At 45.8% G+C, this 19,455-nt stretch overlaps 1 protein-coding gene across 6 annotated transcripts in view; it reads left to right on the top strand.

Moving 5' to 3' along the window:
* Window positions 1-19,455, top strand: part of Slc22a23 (solute carrier family 22, member 23) — a 164,944-nt gene that overhangs the window by 118,770 nt on the left and 26,719 nt on the right. For all 6 annotated transcript variants that reach the window (XR_015640961.1, XR_015640962.1, NM_022624.1 and 3 more), the window contains 1 exon segment: window positions 2,007-2,175. Coding sequence is in view for 4 of the 6 variants with exons in the window: in NM_022624.1 (NP_072146.1) it covers window positions 2,007-2,175 (169 nt within the window). In the remaining 2 variants the exon portion in view is untranslated.

Below are 19,455 nucleotides of genomic sequence, written 5' to 3' on the forward strand. Positions count from 1 at the left end.
AAAGGTCAATTGACCCTTTCACAGGGGTCACCTAAGCCCATCAGAAAACAAAGACAATTACATAACAATTTGTAACAGTAGCAAAACTACTGTTAGGAGGTAGCGATGAAAATAATTGTATGGTTGGGGGTCACCACAGCATGAGGAACTGTATTAAAGGCTCACAGCATTAGAAAGGTTGAGAACCACTTCCATAAGTAAATATATTTAAAACATACAGGTCATTACTTTATATATTCAGATTGTGGTTGACTGTAAGAAACTGAAGTGTGGGAAATAAAATCATAGATATTTTCAAATAGCTGTGTCACTAAGTTAAAGAACGGTAGTGAAGAAGAAATCAACACGCAACACGGAGTCTATTGTACTAGCAGACTCACCAGCACAAAGCCATCGGGCTCCTCCGACATCATTCTCTGGCTCTTTCAAAGGGCCGCAGCTGGGCTAAGTCTTCCTACCTTGCATCTGTCTGTAGCAGGCCTCCAAGGCCAAGTCTGCTCTGGCGGAGGTGGGTTCCTGGCTTCCACAACAAGTCTACTTATGCTTAATGAGGGACGGAGACAGCAGAGCTGCTACCCTGTTCAGAAAGACTTTTCCTTATTATTTCAGAGAGCAGAAATATCACACCCCACTGTGCTAAGAAATATTGCTCAAGCGAGTTTGTGCTGTGACACAGAGAGGGACAGCATCACAGCAAATGGCCCAGGAGGGCCCCTGAAATCCTCTTTTTTTCCCCTAGTTAAATGTCAAACATGTTCTTTATAAGACCGGGTTCCTCCTCTGGTGACCAGCAGCTATGATAATGACTATTTGTGTCCGAGGAAGAGCAGAAATTGTGACAGGATTATATTTCTTCTGCAAGGAGCTGTTGTAGGTGCTGGCTGGCACCGTGCCCTGTGATCCTTAGGACTGATGATATCCTTGCTGCCAAGTGTGATCTATTCACTCTCCATTTCATCTGTCCCCTCCTGCCCTGCAATGGTCTCTGGACAGCCAGCAGATAGGCTATTATAACCAAGCCACAGGGCCAAGCTTTTGAACAGTTTCTGGACAAGAAGTCAGGAAGAGTATTTTTTCCTAAGGGGCCTTTTTTCTTTTTCTCTTTTAATCCTTTTAACTGCTCCCTCCCCCCACCCCCTTGCAAAAAAAAAAAAGCAAGCAAGAAAAATTTAGAGACTATTACACAGGTAGAAAAAGAACAGCAAATACATTTGCATGGTCCATAGGGGTGTGTGTGTGTGTGTGTGTGTGTGTGTGTGTGTGTGTGTAGAACCCAGCTATGGTTTTCTAGTATGAAGGACCTTTATTGTAGAGATTCATGTGTTAAAATTCATATTGATTACCCATGAGGAGCACTACAGACAGTTCAAAAGTTTGGGGACGTATTTATAAAAGGTCCAAATTAGAGAACAGGTTCTTGTCAACAGGAGGGACCATTAATGGATCTTGGCCAGCAGGCTTCAGTATGTATGGTACAGGGGCATTCCTGCTAGGTTATAGTATGCCCCAAGTGGCTTTGCTGTTTGTTTTGTGCAGTATGGTCGGTCTGTTTTGTTTTCGAAGTGGAGATGAACTTAGAGTCTTCACATAGCTGGTGTAAGACAAGGAGCAAAGGATGGTTGTAGGGGCAGGAATTGAATAGAGAGACCTTGCAGAGGCTGAGAGAGCCCCAGTGCACAACCTAGGTTGGAAGGAAAGGCGATGCCATGGGCACCAAGGGGACATGCTGGGCAGCAAGCTCTGTGATGCCAAAGAGCAAAGGAAAGAGGATAATGAGAGATGCAAATTCCGTCTCCAGTAGCAGCAGCAACCCATCTTAGCTCCTGAGCTAAGCACTTCTAAATGTACCATCCTTCCCACTAGCTTGTTCCATGACCTTGAGCAACAACCTTACTCTTTTTCCCATCAGGCCTCAGTTCCCCCATGTATCCAGTGACATCTCAGGGCTCCTCAGGCATCAGACAAGCAAGTGACACTCAATCTACCTTATTATTTCTGTTTTCTAGGAATAGAGCTGTGTCCCCCAGGAAAACGGTTCATAATCACCATGGTGGCGAGCTTCGTGGCCATGGCAGGCCAGTTCCTCATGCCCGGGCTGGCTGCGCTGTGCCGGGATTGGCAGGTTTTGCAGGCCCTCATCATCTGTCCCTTCCTGCTCATGCTGCTCTACTGGTCGTGAGTATTCTTTGTGACGTACCACATCATACATGCCTGGCTCGCTGCAGGCCCTGCAGGCTCTGACCTCCATTGTGTTAACATGTTTTTCCTGACAAGGTCTCACCTCAGATAGGTCTTTCTCAACACATTCACTCACAGATACTCACATTCTCTGTCTCTGTCTCTGTCTGTCTCTCCCTCCCTCCCAGCTCCCTGTGTGTGTGTGTGTGTGTGTGTGTGTGTGTGTGTGTGTGTGTGAACTGTTTACATGGTTCATAATGTGAAATGAGGCCCTCTGTGTCATCCCCCAACCCCAGTAGCTATCCATGACATCACACTAACCTGCTTCTTACCTTGAGATGATTACCTATGAATAGATGCACAGGTTGGTGTGAAGGTCTTGCCTTAGGATGGGGCATGTGACTGGAGATGCTGAATGAGTGGTTATAAAAAAGCTCCCTATTTTCTCTAGGTGAGGGGTGAACAAATTTCAGCCCATTGTCCAAATCTGATTCATCCTCTCTGTTTGCAAATAAAGATTTATCGGAAGACAGCCATTCTTACTTGTTCACACATTGCCTATACTTACTGTGTCAGCAATGGTACGGTCCACACAGCTGAAAATACTTATCGGATCCTTCACAAACAACGTATCTGCCATGCTCCCGCACAACTGTGTATTAGCTGCTCCGACTTGCCTTCCCACTGTGGAGGACTGGAACTCTCGGATGGGCCAAAGTAAACTCTTCTTCCCTCCAGCTGTTTCTGTCAGGTTCTGGGTCAGTGACTCAAAAATAACAAATACATTCAAGAGAGCTGCATTCTAGCCCATGGGCAGGTACCCAAGCACGGATCCCTAGACAGTTTTCAGGTTTGGAAACCTCAGCCTGCCTCCGTGACTACTCTGTTGGAGCCCTCTCGGTCCCATGCAGCTCAGCACTGTACTTTTGAAGTGATTTGTTTTACTCAGTAACATGTACATATAGAAAGTTGTCTGTATGCATGCCTGCCTGTCTGTCTACCATGCCCCATGCTTAGTTCTGGTTAGGCCAGCCACAGCAACTTGTCCCATACCTTTCTGATTCTCTGTTTTGTCAGCTCTATGAAAAGTGGGTCGCAATCATTCTACCTCAGGGGTTGTTTTAAGACTGAAATGATACATCCAAAAGGTTGCAGGAAAGAACAATCTAGAGGGAGACTTGGAGACAGAGCCTAGAACCCTTCCACTGAGCAGACATGTAACCTTCGGCAGGTTCCTTAACCTCTGGACCTCAAGTCTATCAGTACCCTAAGTCATAACAGTAAATAATTGGTTGGGAGAATTAATACAGATACCTTGATTGATGCCTGTTCCAAGCATCACATATGTCGATGGTTATGATCAACATAATTATATTTTATACTTTTGTTGATAATATTTAAGATATTTGGCATGTGTCAGGTCTTAAGTTCCCATAAGTATGAACTGCTACTGCTATGGTTGTATTGTCCTTCATAGAAACTTGTGTGTAGAAGCAGCAATCGTTGTCAGGAGACACGCATTCCACCCTTTCCTACTAGCCTTTAAATGCCCCACAGGAGTAGGTGGCTTTGAAGACTGTGTGGGTGCCTGACCTTTATCATCACCTCTCTCATTACCACTGTCCTGCCATCTCCTCCTGTTGGCTCAGTTCTTTGATAAGCTTCAGTGACTGCTTGGGGGAGAGGTGAATGAGAGCATCAGCCAGCACGACCAGCTGTTGGTGGCAAAGTACAGAGAGTGACACATTTCTTTAACAAGAAGGTATTTACTGCCTGCACTTGGGGTGCCCAGCAGCATGCTTGATGGCTGCTACCTCTCTAAGGAGCCAACTCAGAAGCCCAGAAGCTAAGCAAACCAGTTCCCCAATGCAGATCCTCAAGTCAAAAGTCATGGTATTGTGCTTTGAAGATAAAGAGCTCTTCTGGTCAAGGTGGTAGACAGGAAGTGAGCATAGATAAACCTCCAAGGACTCACCCTGGAAAATCTACCTACTTCCTCCCAAATTTCCAGAACCTCCTAAAATAGTGCCACCAATTGGGGATAGAGTGTTTAAAACATGAGTCCGTGGGGACATTTCAGATTCAAATTGAAACCCATGGTTTAGATGTGGATTTTCCCACACCCATTCTTATGCCAGAGGCTTGGTTTCAGTGTAGTGGTGTTGGTAGGCAGTGGGACCTTTCAGAGGTTGGGGTTTCATAGTTTGGTGATTGGTATGCCCATAGAAGGGACTGACACTGATCTCATGGAATAAGTGACCTACCCCTAAATCTGTCTGGCATCTCTCTCATCACATGATCTCATCACATGATCTCTATCACACACATTCTATCCTGTGCGTCCAGAGGTCCTCACCAGAGGTCTAACCAAGCCCAGTCTTGGACTTTCAGTCTTACAAACTATGGGCCTTGTATGCTACCCTGCCATAGACATTTTGTTTTAGCAACAGAGAAAGGACTAAACACAGGCTTGGTATACAATTAGAACTGAGCTCCTTGAATAAAGCCAAGAATCAAAGACTAGAAGATCTTTGCTCACCACAGGGTCTCCACCCACAGCTAGCTGACTCCCTGAACTGTAGACAGAAAAAGATTCTCTCAGAGGAAAAAAATCAAAGCTTTGAAGTCTGTACTCTGTGCGTTCATGCGCATGCATGTATGCACAAATTTTAGCCACTTGCCAAGGCTGAGGTGTGGACCTTCTAAAGTTAACAAAGCCTCCCAAGGAGGCACACACAGTTCACATGGAAGAAAATTCTGACAAGGAAGAGCTCACAGACAAAATTCGTACATTCCTGGAGGAAAGTGTTAGGACCAAAACCTGTAGACTTGGAAGTTTGCATCTCAGAAACCACAGAATACAGAATGATCTGAAAGGAAAATTGGTTATTATTTGAGTGCCTGCCCCAGGCTGCTACTATTATTCTAGATAAGGCATCTGCACACAAACCAGTTGTTATTCTCTGGAAGCGCCAAAGGCAGGCACAGCTGAAAGGTAGCCCGTAGATCACACCCCCAAACAAGCCAGAGAGAGGCTTGTCTTATGGTTACTATTTCTGTGATGAAACACCATGACCAACTAGGTGAGAAAAGTGTTTATTTCTCTGACAGTCCCATGTAACAGTTCATCATCAAAAGCAGTGACTACAGGAGTTCAAACATGGCAGGAACCAATGCAGAGGCCATGAAGGGGTGCTGCTTACTGGCTTGCTCAGCCTGCTTTCTTATAGAACCAGGACTATCAGCCCAGGGATGGCACCACCCACAATGGGCTAGATCTTCCCCATCAATTACTAATTTAAAAAATGTCTTTCAGTCTTGCCTGCAACCTGACCTTATGTGGCATTTTTCTCAATTGGGGCTCCTTCCTCTCAGATGACTTTAGCTGTGTCAAGTTGACATAAAACTATACAGAACAATTGACCCCTTGTCAACTTGACACACAAACTCATCACTGTAAAACCATAATATTTTCTTTCTTGTTTATCCCCAAGATCATACATTAATATAAACATTGCAATATAAAACATTTTACAAACTTAAAAAGGCCCACAATCTTACAAAATCAAGTACAGAGATCAAAATAAAAAATAATTTTAATACTTTCTTCAAGCGGGAAGAATCAAGGCACAGCACAACCAAAGCAAAGCAAAACTGAACTCCAGCTGTATAAATAACACAATGTCCCATGTCTGGGTCCACTCACAATCTTCTGGGTGCTTCCAAGGGACTTGGGTCACTTCTCTGGCTCTGGCCTCTGCAGCACACACAGCTTGTCTTCTAGGCTTGGGCAGTCTCCACTCCACCACTGCTTCTATTCTGTTCTGACAACTCCAAGAAGTTAGGACCTCTGCTACAACTGGGCTGCACTTTCACCCATAGCCCCTCCTGGACTCTCTTCATGTTAACAAGACTCAACTTCTCCATGACCCCTTCAGTCTTTAAAACCGGTACCATCTGGGTAACTCTTACGTTACCAACTGCAGCTGCCAGAATGAGTTACAACCTTGGCTTTCTCTGGAAAGCCCCCAAGGAAGTACTTCCCCAAGACTTCACTGCAGTGATGCTGGTCTCTTTTGAATTTTCAGCTCCAGCTGAACAGCATCCCTTGTCTCAGCAAACTAAAGGTTTTATTTAGTGATTCTGGTCTCTTGTTCATCATAACCAATTCTTCAGCTCCAGCTGACCAGGCACCAATGATTCTTCATACAAATTGCCTAGGAACCTCTGCTTTCCTCTGAAGTATCACAAGCCAGGCCTCTGTCACCTGTACTGTTCTCAACATACTTATCTTCCAAGCTCCCACAGAACAGCTTACCAAACTTTAAACACTCAGTGGCTGGTCCGACCAAAGTTCTAAAGTGCTTCTACAGTCCTCCCAACAACATTGTGAGGTCTGTCACAGCAGTACTCTGCTATCCCAGTAGCAAGGTCCTTCCTAGTTAGGCTATCGATTGCTGTGATGAAACACCACAACCAAAGCAAGTTGGGGAAGAAAGGGTTTATTTGTCTTACGTTTGCATATCACTGTTCATCACTGAAGGAAGTCAGGACTGGAACTCAAACACAGCAGGAACACAGAGGCATGAGCTGATGTGGAGGCCACAGAGACTGCTCCTGCCTCATTGGCGGGCCTGCCTCCAGACCAATCTTTTGGAGATATTTTCTTAACTGAGGTTCCCTCCTCTCAGATGACTTTAGCTTGTGTCTAGTTGACATAAAACGACCGAGCACACCTATGCTCTGAGAAGATCTGTCCTTTTGCCCTGTTGGGTAGAGGCAGCCACTGTGCTTTTGGGCTGTGTGATGTGAGGCAGTGCCTACAAAGTGGACAGTAGACTCACCTGAGAGTCTCATTAGAGAGCTGTTTTGGAAGTAACCCCAATGGGATTTGTCAATGGACCCAATGTGGCTGATTAGGGTAAGAGAGGACCCTGGGTCTGGATCTGGGTCTTTGAATAGGAGGGGCTCAGGAGTAGGGAGTCCAAAGTCCCCTTTTGCCATTGGCATCTGGGGGTCAAGGGATGAGGTCAGCTGCTGCAGAGGTCCCAGTGCTGAAGGCAGTGGAGGAAGACAGTGTTTTCAAATGTAAATTTCATAGTTATCTAGGCAGAGCCAAGAGCTCTGCAGGTGTTCATAAAAAATAGTTCATTGCTCACAGTTCTGAAGAGGAGGGGATCACACAACATCCCATGAGGCCATAGGAGAAAGTACCAGAAAGCAGAGGGAAGGAGGACAGACAAGGTGTACAGGAGCCTTTATTGTAGTTTCTTCAAGAAAGACTAGATGAGACATAGTAGGAAGGTTTGGGATCACCTGGTATGGGGGCATGGAGCTGTCCTTAGTTGTCTGCTACTCAGCCCTGGGGTTATCATAGCAGGTGGGTAGTTGCTTGGTATAGCAGTCTGATCTAGGTCTAGGAGGGTGTTAAGGTATAGCCTCTGGATTGGTTAATTTGTATGTAAAGCATGAAGTTGAGCCTTTTAGAATGAGGTGACCCTTGACAGAGCTGGGTAGGGTGCTCCAAGGATGAGCAAGGCCTCCACACTTCCAGATGCTGGCAAGTTAAAAGGCATGCTTAACATACAGCCAGCCCTTCTATACAAGTGCAGGACAAGGCCACCAGGACAAGGTAGCATCAGTAGTGTGACCTGATAGGGATTTGGCAAAGACTTTCCTGAGTGCAGGTGCCCTTTGGTGATTGGAAGGTCTGTGACACAAGGGAGTGGGGGTTAGCGAGGAATGATTTCTGCCCCACCCCCACCCCTAGTGAGCCTGAGAATCAAAGTCAAAGTGAGCTGCTTCTGGATGCTCACAGCTCATTTCACCTTTGGGTGAGGCAGAAGCAGCTGACATTTCCCTGTGGGCTGGAGATGAAGGAAATGCTGCAGAAGACAAGTGATGTGGAGTGCAGAGAAGCAAGGGTGAACTTGCTTGTATGTGGGCACCCCGGGGTACTGCACAGTGGCACTTAAGCACTTTGCCATGAAGCAGTTACAGAAGAGACTGTACCTGTGAGTGGGTGCAGTCAACGGTGAGGGAAGGTATCCACAGCCTCTGTGCACCCCGTCTCGGTGCCAAGTAGAAATTCCTCTTTAGTCATTTGCTTAGTCACTCATTAGCCCTTAGGAAAGGGCCACACAACTTAGTCTGAATCCAGAAGAAAGTTGTATTGACCCATCCTTCCCTGGATTAACCCTCCCAGCCTCACCGTACACAAATGAATGAGAATGAAAGTCAAGATCTAGAACACCTGAGGGCAGAAGAATAAGAGGAATTCTGCCAGGTGAAGCAGGAAGATAGGTGGGGGGTGATGGAAGGGTGAAACGGAAGTTAAGAATGAGCTACAAGGGTAGGAAAGCACCTCCCCCAGCTGGCCACAGCTGGCCGCAGCCAACTGGCAGGGTAACAGCTCCTCGGTAAGAGTTCCCATGCACGACACAATCTTGCCCTGTATTCTTATTGCTGTATCAAGGTCTATGTTACATGACGATGGCTACAAGTGTGGAAGACCAAGAAGGTAGTAGGAAGGGCAGGGAGTAGGAGTTTTCCTGGTTGGGACTTACTGCTGAGGAGTGGCGGAAAGGAGAGAAAAAGGCTGGAGTTTTGTGGAGGAGCCACAGGAAGCAGGGACGGTACATGCCATCCCTGTGGTTGTGTGCATGCCATCCTCTCAGTCACAGTGAAAATGACAGTCCAGAAGGCATGGCAGACCTGGGGATGCAGACACTCACACATCTGCTGTGTACCATCTATGCTGGTGAACATCTATGTGCCAACTCAATGAGAACCCGTGAAAGATGTGTGTGTGCTCTCTCTTCTTCAAACCGTGTTTCCTAGGTATCTGGGCTGTCATCATAAACAAGGCAGACACAGCCCTGTCCTCACAAACCAGCCGGGCAAGGAAAGAAACCCAGACTTAATATTTATATCCCAAAGCAGTCTAGAGTGTGTGGATTTCAGTGTGCCTTAACATTTCATGGACATGCTTTCTCCAAAATCAGCTGCAAGCTTCCTCCTGGGGAGGCAGCAGAGTGATTCAGTTTTGCCTGGGAAAAAAACAGAATCAAAAAAGCTTTCCAGGAACCTGGGGAAATGGTTCAGTGGGTGAAGCATGTACCACTCAAGGGTAAGGACCCAGAGTTTGGCTCCCTGCCACCTGTGTGAATGCTGGTGCAGTAGCCTACCTGTAATCCCAGCATGGGAAGGTGAGGGAGACGTTAGGAACAGAAGGGATCCCCAAAGCAAGCTGGCTAGATAGACTGAGTCAGCAAGCTCTGGGCAACCACAAAAGACCCCTGAAGTCAACCTTACACCTCTACATGCATGTGCACCTGCACATATATCCATACATATCCATACATGCATAAACATACATGAAGTGTTCCAGGGCTGCAGGTGAGTCCTGAGGTCAGAGGAGAAGTCCTGTGCCAAGAAAAAGAGCAGGGCTCTTGCATGGGCCATATGGACCTGGTGCCCTTTAGTACAGAGCTTAAAGGGTGTGCTAAGGTGCCTTCAGTTGGATGAGTCCAACCCCATTCACAAAACACGATCTGAAGTTCTATATCGAGAAACAGATGCTGTCCCTGAGGGGTAAGTGAGCACCAACAGCCAGTTCCCTTCCACTGCTGACACAGGCGTCACCTTGGTCGTCTCAGATATCCAGCATCAGAGATATTCCCAAAAGTGCTTGCAGGAAGAGACAAGAGCTTGGGCTTGGATCTAACCACCTTACCCGAGCTGTGGAACTACAAACTCATGTGGCTTATTCTGGAAACTCCCATCCTGGCTGAGTTCCCGTTGCCTGGGCTGGGTTACCTGCCTTGCTTACCTGACAACCCCATCAGCAGCTACAGGTTGTCTTGCTCTCAGAGAAGTTTCTGTCCCTGGCCTGATACCCCCTGCAGGGGAGCAATAGGGGTGGCTTTCTTGCACTCTGCCAAGGCTCTTCATCGGGGACCTGTTGGGAACTATCCTCAGCTTGGTTTCACCCACCATGAGTGCCCTGTGTAAAGACATGTCGCAGATGTGTGAAGATGGTGAATTATTAACTACACCTTGTCGAGCTGGAATTTCATCCTGATGAGAGCTGTGCAACCATCACAATCATTAGAAGCACAGGGGATGACACTGAGAGGAGAGGAAGCCTGATAGGAAATAACAGGAAACAGAGGAAAGTGTAACATCTGGGAATAAGTGCTTAGGCCAGTTCTCCAGGTGAGACAGGAAGGCCTGTGACAGTGGAAGGAGCTGCAGAACTAGCACCAAGGGAGGTGGTGAAGAGAAAGCCTAGGAACAAGTGCCAGTGCCAAAAAGATTTTAATGTTTACATGTCTCCAGAGAAATACTATAAAAACATATAAATGGTCTCAGGCTAGATAGGTCCAGCTAAAAAATGCAAACAATTCCATTATATATAAAGATAGTAAAGTCACTGAAAACATTTTTAATGGAATCATATTGATTTTTATAATTTTTTGAATTTATGTTTTTGTGGGGCAGGTCGTTTGTTTTTGAAATAGAGTCTTGCTATATTACCCAATCTGGCCTCAGACTCCTGAGCTCAAAGAGTTCTAAATCACTGAAGTGGTCAGTCTGCATCACTACCCAGCTGAAGGCTGCTCTGTGGAAGCCAGACTAAGTACTCATGTCCCTGTGTGACATCGATCTTCCCAAGAACTCCTGAAGCTGTCACTATGATAGCTTCCCAAGCAGACAGAGAACCTGAGGCACACAGATACTCCACAGCTTGCCAGAGGTGCTTTGGCTGCTAGCTCAACTCAACCCATGGCGTGATGCCCCTTAGGCCCAAAAAGTCCGTGAGCCACCAAAGGTAACATAAACTTGGCACAGAACTTGTCTCTCGTTCTGGAAGATTCCATGATCCCTCTAACAATGATAAAACCATTTCTTTAATTCATAAGGGTATTGCTGCCTATTCTAACAGGGGCACAATCAAAGTGTGTGAAATGGATTACTTGCGCTGCTTAAAAATGAGTTTACAAGATGTGTGAGCGGATCCGTCTGCTTTTCTCTCCTAAGCGTGAGGAGTGCAACATGATCTTCCATCAAAAATGATTTTATTTTGAAATATCGCATTATACAAGGAGATTCAATCACAGATAAAACACGGTCACAGGGTTCTCAGAACACATGGAACTCATCTGTGTTAACAATTACAGGGGAAAGGGTCTCCCTCACAGGAAGAGGAAGAAGTGAGTCACAGATGCTACAGTCTCTGGGAACATGACTAAGTATACAACAGTCCTTTCACAAGCTTCAGTGACCATTTCACAGCTGATTTGGAGGGGCATGCCTTCAATCCCAGCATGCGAGAGGCAGAGGCAGGTGGAGCTCTATGAGTTCAAGGCCAACATGGTCTACAGAGTGCTTAAGAAAGACAACCAGGGCTCCACCAGTAAACCATGCCTCAAAGAAAAAATTAAGGAGGGAAAAGAAAAGGCTTTAAATCCTTCTTAGCAAAAATAAATAAATAAATAAATAAATAAATCCTTCTTTCTCAGTGCTCAGTGGCTAAGAGCACTGACTGCTCTTCCAGAGGACCCCAGCACCCACCTGACAGTTCACAGCTATCTGTAACTCCAAGATCTGACACTCTCACACAGACATATACATGTAATCAAAATACCAATGTACATAAAATAAAAATAAATTATTAAAAAATTCTTCTTATCCCTACACTCTCTAGACAATAATGAAGCATCATGTAATACTAGCAAAAGTATACTGGTGGAGAGGGGTTTATTTTCCTCAGTGCCTCTTATGTCCCAACGCAAGTCTACTAACTGCTCTCAAACCTATGCTCACAGAAACATCCCTAATTTAATGCAACGGAACATGTTTATACATTCACACACACACACACACACACACACACACACACACACACACACACACACACAGAGAGAGAGAGAGAGAGAGAGAGAGAGAGAGGAAAGAGAGTGTAATGGGGAGGAAATATGATCAAAGTATATATGTGCATGTTTATGTAATTGTGAGAGAAGTAATTAAAAATGCAGACCTAGAAATTCAAGTGGCAGTGCATATTTCAATCACGAAAGTTGAATGAGCAGTTAAAAGTAAGCTGGAAATGTCTCAGCTGCTTGTCGGAATTTGCTGATCACACTGGATGTTAGGAGCCCTTTGGTAAGAAGCTTCTTCAGAGTACAGTTATGTACACTGCCATGAATCCCAGCATTTACACATGTGTTTACAAGCAGAGGTAGGGAGCCTCTGTCATCCCCAGGACAAGGACATGCTCCACAAATCCATCTCACTGCCCTACCCCAGCAGCTGGGTCTATGGGAGGCCATCTTGAGGGATGTAAACCAGGCAGAGGGCAGTCAGGGTGAGCATGTCTGAGCTGTCAGTGCCTGGCTCAAGTCAGGTAGATGATCTCGGGAAACAGGCGTCAGATGCTAAATGACTGCGGCACTGGCAGCTAGCTGGTCAAAGTCCATACAGATGGACAGAATGAGGTTTAGGGGACCTGTGAGACCAGTACCAAGGCAGTTTTGTCTCTCTCAGGCATTGGGACTGGCTAACTCGAATCAGGATGACTTTCCGTGGGGACTGGGAGAGGTGTGCACAGTGATGATGAGGCATCTGCTATGTGTGAGGACAAATCAGGGCCAGTAGGAGGCTCCCACATGACCAATGGATACTGTAGCCAAGGTATCTGTCTGCCAACCTGATGGGCATAGGATTGGAGCCTAGGCTTAGGCCAGAAGATGGTCCCCCTAACAGCTGTTTGGCCCATCCACAGAAAGCTGCAAGCAAGATGCCAGTAAAATTCCAATTAGAGGCAGAAGTGGCAAATCCATCTCCTCTGCCTCTCTCCCTCCTCACTCCCTCCCCCATCCCTTTCCTGGTAATTAAACCTAGAGTTTTGTCCACATTAAGGGAGCACTCAACCACTGAGGGATGCACACCGGATCCATAGTTTTAGACAAGGTCTTGCTAAATTATCCATCCTGGCCAGGAACTCACTACGCCAATCCAAACTAGCCTTGAGCTTGCATTCATCCTGCCCTGGCCTGGCAAGTGCTGAGATTACAGGCCTGCACCACTTCGCCTGTCAGAACACCGCATTTTCCTTATCTCGTGCAAACGGTGTACAGCATTGCCCCTTTCATGCCCCACGTGCCTTCTGATTCCTATGCCCTGATAATCACTTCCACGGATACATTTTCCAAAGGAGGAGGAGTGAGAAACTGGAGAATATTAACTTGGTTCGAGGGGGGATGAGCACTGGCTGCGTGCAAGGTCACAGATTATAGGTGTGTCCGTAGGGGAGCTGGATCCCAGATCTTTACCTGCTGAAAACACGAGCAGAGTAACATTTAGGGCTATGTCAATTCCTATGCACGCAGGGTTGGTCCACTGTAAAAACACTAATATCAAAGACTTCATGTGCCCTGCCTGAGCCTGCAGCACTCTGAAAATGCTGTACACTGTGTGGCCTGAGCCCATAGAACTATGCCTCTCTGTGCACAGTATGGCTGAGCCTATAGCCCTGCGAGGATGCTGTACACCAAGTGGCCTGAGGCTGGATCAGCACTATGAGAATGCTATGCACTCTGCAGCATAACTTTACCTTTCAAAGGTGACTTTTAGCCCCAAATCTCAGCAGATAACATGGATCTGGCTTGCCTAGGTTTCTGTGGCATTCTACTGATGTCATTTCACAGATTCAGGGAAATTGAGATCCAGATGAATAAAGGACTCACTTAACACCACAGCAACTTTCTGATGTATTTCTAATATCGTTTTATGGGATTGTGGGGCCTGTTTGTGAAGAGCACTGGACACTTTTGGATAGCTTCCAATTGTGTTTAGTTCCATTCAGGCCTTGGAGTTTGCTGCCGTTTCTTCGTTTTCTTTGGGGACTCTATAGAATTTTTTTTAAAAAAGATTTTATTTATCTTTATGTGCATGGGTGTTTTGCCTCAATGTATCGCTGTACATCACATGCATGCAGTGCCCATAGAGGCCAGAAGAGGATGCTGGATCTCCTGGAAATGGAGTTACACATGGTTGTTAGCCACCATGTGGGTGCTGGGAGCTGAACCCTGGTCCTCAGGAAGAGCGCTCTTAACCTCTGAGCCATCTTGCCAGCCCCTCTAGAATTTTTTAGCTGCCCTATACTTGATCATATCCAGGGAATTAACAACTAGAGCTGGAGTCGTCTCTTTGAATCAGAAGTGCCCCAAGCTCCTCCTACACTCACTCACATATGCACATATAGAAGGTCATCTCCCTGCAGTTTTATTGACCTTGTGTCCTCTCTGGGTTCCACCTTGTGTCCTTCCTGTGAGCCTGCTTGGGAGAAGTTCCACACTGGGCTGGGACATAGCTCATTGGTGCAGTGTGTGTTTTTTGTTTGCTTTCCTTCCCAACAGAATAACTTCTTGTAGCCCAAAGTGTGGCTCTTTGTCCTTATGACTCTAACTGCTCCATACATGTTTATTCTGTGAATGATGTCACTGTTGAATCACAGGCAGGAAGGTGTGTTTGTGTACCTGGGTATCACCCTAAAACTAAATCCTTCACAAAACAAATAAAGGAAAGACTCAAGGATACAACTAATTTAATAAAGTGTTAGCAGTTTTATTTCCTTTCTGTACTTTATGAGTAAAAGTCCTAGTACAGCGGATTAAACAGGACACACTTGCTTTTGACTCAGAGAACCAACTGCCCAACTGGCTTTTTACAGAGTGCATGTTTAATGAACTCTCAAAAAAAGCAGCCCAAGTCACTGTTGAAATCAGTGTGGGGTTCTTAAAAAGCTACCCATGCATAACTATTATCTCTCCTGGGTATGTACACTAGAAAGACTGATCAATGAGCACAGACATGCACACCCATGGTTACAGTAGCACTGTTCACAATAGCAAGGTATAGAGTCGGCCTAGGTGCCCACCAACGGGTGGACCTATAAAGAATGTGCTTGTGTATATACACAATGGAGTGTTAGCCATTAAAAGAATGAAGATATGACATTTGCAAAAATGTTGATAAAACTGGAAGTCATCATGATAAGTGAACTAAGCCAGACTCAGAAAGGTGACATGTGTATTTTCTCTCCTATGAAGATTCAGGAATAAGTACGTCAGGCATTCAAACAGAAAGAAACTCCCTGGGAAAAGAACTGAGGTGTGAGAAGGGGGATGAGGAGTGTGATAAAATGTATGATGTATATTAAGGAAAGCATTACAGTGAAATCCGTTCTTTTATATAGTGATATATTGATAAACAAAAAAGGCTGTCTAGATAGGAAGCTTGGTGGTGTTAGATTCACTGGACAAGAAAACAGTTTACAGCCTTTAAATCTTAACAGCAAATGACCAGCCTTACACTATGCACCAGGTTTTAAAATTTTAATCAGTTGTATATATATGTGTGTGTATATATATATGTAAATTACAAAACTTCCCTTCAAAACTCTGAAAAACCAGAAAAGCTCTAATTATTACCTTATTATCAGACAACCCCAAATTCTGTTTATGTTCTTTCAAGTTACCGTATTTCATCTCAGACTTGAGACGTGTGAACCACGTGGACTCCTTCAGAGACACTGTGCTTCTTTGAATCAACTCAAGACATAAAAATATAAAGAAGTCATTTGCAAACATCCAAACTGCTCACGTTTCATGTAGAATACTGGTGACAAGTTAGGAAAAGCTCCCAGCACCAAAAAAGAATCAAAATAGAACAGCGAACTCAAGCACAGATTATTCAAATTAATTGCTTTACGGTTTAATTTCAAAGAGTAGCTTTCGCACCTGCTGCATGGCAGCCCCAGCAGTAAGGGACAGGGCGGGGCTTAATTGACTTGTCTTCTTTATTCCCTATTCTAGTAGTCCCAGAAGGGTCTCACCTGTGAAAGCGGCAGAAAGTGCCAGCGCATTTGAGCACACATCTCTCTTCATTCCGATTTCCATTAAGACCAGTGCTTATTGCTTCATTCTATCTGGCAAATATTTTTAGCATTACCATAAGGTCTCTCTGCACTGACTGTGATGTCCACCCTTACCATAGGGTCTTTCTGCACTGACTGTAATGTCCAGCCTCCTCTCTGCATGAGAAAGATGCCTTTACTCTATCCCAAAATTCTCTCACTTCTCTCCTGGGCCTGATGCTGACACTCGGGTAGAGGAGAAGGAAACTTGATCCTTGTACTGAATTTTAACTGCTGATTTCACTGGACAATTGCACAGCTAATGACTGCAATGTACAACTGACGTGGGAAGGGCCAAGCAGACCTGGGCTTAGCTCGACTGCACACCAGGAAGGAGAGGAGCATGGGAACATGAGTTAGGAACCTGTTCTTACAGTCAAATCCTTAGTCACCATGTTCTGCCATACACATGCTGAGGTGAGCACAGGAAGAGGTTGCCTAAGCTGCATGCTCCCATTCAGCTTAAAGAAACAGCAAGGGAGCGAGTGGTGTGTGCTCTGTAATCCCAGCTCTCAGGAGGCTGAGGCAGAAGGGTTTCTCTGAGTTCTAGTCAAGCATGGGCAGAGAGAAAGGAAAAGAGGAGGGAGGGACAGAGAAACAGAAGGCAGACCTACCAGGAAAAGCATTTTATATCTTGATACAGTAGTATCATTTAGAAAGAGCTCCACATAAAATGTCTATATAAAGCTTTAGGACCACACTGCACTGCTCCCGTTTAGTGCAGGATCTTTCTTTTTTTTTTTTTTTTTTTTTTTTTTTTCGGAGCTGGGGACCGAACCCAGGGCCTTGTGCTTCCTAGGTAAGCGCTCTACCACTGAGCTAAATCCCCAGCCCCAGTGCAGGATCTTTCTAAAACATATTTATCATGCTTTTAAGAAATTACAGAGCTGTAGAGATGACTGGTGGTTAAAAGCACTTGCTGCTCTTACAGAAGGTACATGTTCAGTTCCAGTTTCCATATTAGGTAACTCACAACAGGTTGTGGCTCCAGTTGCAGGGTATCTGATACCCTCTGGCCTCCACAGGCACCTGCATGTACATGATGCAATTAAACTCACACAGGCAAATACATACACATAAGTACCAAATAAATCATTTTAAAAAAATTTTTTTTGGTTCTCTTTTTCGGAGCTGGGGACCGAACCCAGGGCCTTGCACTTCCTAGGTAAGCGCTCTACCACTGAGCTAAATCCCCAGCCCCTCATTTTAAAATTTTATTCCTCTAGATGTGTGTGTGTGTGTGTGTGTGAGGGTGTGTGTGTGTGTGTGTGTGTAGTGTGTGTGTGTTGGTGTGTGTGTGTAGTGTGTGTGTGTTGGTGTGTGTGTGTAGCGTGTGTGTGTAGTGTGTGTGTAGTGTGTGTGTGTGTGTAGTGTGTGTGTGTTGGTGTGTGTGTGTGTAGTGTGTGTGTGTGTAGTGTGTGTGTGTGTAGTGTGTGTGTGTAGTGTGTGTGTGTGTGTGTGTGTGTAGCGTGTGTGTAGTGTGTGCGTTGGTGTGTTCCATAGCAAACAGGTGGAAGTCAGAAGACAACAAGCAGGAGCTGATTCAATCCTTCCACCATGCGGGTCATGAGGATAGGACTCAGGTGCTTGGTCTTGGCTAGCGTCTTCCTGAGCCACCCTCATGTAAATGTGCACCATATAAAAAGATTTCTGAAGGCCAAGTTCCAAGACTTATCTGTGCTAGCATTGGTGCCTAACAGCATGTCAGTACTAGAGCAGGGAAGAAAGGTTTAGGTCATTGGCCACAGGGACACATGCCAAACAGAAATCCCTACCTGGCACTGAAGTTGTTTTGCCACTTTGCTGCTCTTGGGCACTACCAAGCTCCTGTGTCAAGACAGCAGGATAATATCAGAGGCACTTGTTGTGTAGGAAGCTCCTGTGATGACCAGAAGTAGTTGGACTGCCTCTGCACTCTGCCACCTTTCCCAGTGGTGGCTGTTGGCCCTCTCTGCTCCCCACAGCCTAGACCAGCATGGATCCTCTCCTGGAATTCCCTGCTGTGAGTCAGGCCTGCAGCCCTTTCATGAAGAGCTGTTGCCAGTGAACTGATCACACAACCTGCATGCCACCCAATCAGAGATCCTTTTACTTACTTACATTCCATGGCCTTTTAAGCATGAGGTACACTGGGCAGATGTGGCTTTCATCTGCTTTGTTTTGTTTTATTTTTTGGTTGAAATATTCCATACCTCTGAGTTTCAGAGATATGTTCTTCCCGGGTCCCAAGCTGTGGCCAGGTTTGGTTTGGTTTGAATTCTTGAGACAGAGTCTCACTCTATATTGCAAGCAGGCCTGAAGCTCACTAGGTAGACCAATAGCCTTAAATTCAAAGCAATTCTCCCCATCTCAGCATTCTGAGTACTAAAATTATAGTAGTGAGCCTCCATGCCTAGCTCTGTCTGGGCTCTTAAACTTTAGAACGACATTACATCATACGTGTATCCTGAGAAAATTCCATCAAGTTTCCACCACGTTCCAAACTGAAACAGGCGTCTGGGTCTTCTCATGAGCAACAGCTCGGTTGTTTATGGCTCTGCATATATCTTAAAACCTGTGTTCAGAACACACATTGCAGGCCTTCTGTAATGCCTGGGAGACCCTGGTAAGGACAGGACTTCCCCAACATCAGCTGTCCAGATGGTTTGGCTTGCTGCTTTGCTGTGTCTGAGGTTAAGGGAGTAAGTTCTCAATTCATCCAATCTGCCATTTGAGGACTGCGTGTCCTCAGCTCTTAGCTATCCCCCGCCTGAACTTTTCCAGCTGTCCAATGAGTAATAGCAGTACGGCCTCATCAGAAGCTTGGCCTGGAAATTGGTAGGACAGTCAGTGCCTGCCGTCACCAGTCTGCTGATGGAAGGTGGTTTGCAGTTTTACCCGCTGTGGAAGACAATTGTATGGCTGTTGTGAGTTCACACATGTGTCCTGAGAGAGTGCAGCCTTGAATTCCCTTCACCCTAGTCCTGTGGCTGCTGGTCCTTATATTCCACATCATCAGTACCTCCGTATCCATGCCAGATCCTTCCTCACTTCTCTCCCTCCCCGCCTCCTCCCTGTTCATCTGTCTCTGCCCATTTCAAACCCAACCTGTTTTACCACCGTGCAGCTCCACAAATTTAGTATACCACTTCACACCCCGATACCCTCCCTTTGGGCCCTGTCCCTACACACAGCACTCAGCAAGCTGAAATGAACCAGCACTCGCTCATTTTCTAAAACAGCTGTAGGAGCACTGTGCTTCTCCTTCCAGTGCCAGCCATTGCCTTCCTTGGTTGCCCTGCTCTATCCTAAGTCAT

The sequence above is a fragment of the Rattus norvegicus genome, chromosome 17 (genome assembly GCF_021556685.1).
Source record: "Rattus norvegicus strain SHRSP/BbbUtx chromosome 17, alternate assembly SHRSP_T2T, whole genome shotgun sequence".
NCBI classification, from domain to species: domain Eukaryota; kingdom Metazoa; phylum Chordata; class Mammalia; order Rodentia; family Muridae; genus Rattus; species Rattus norvegicus.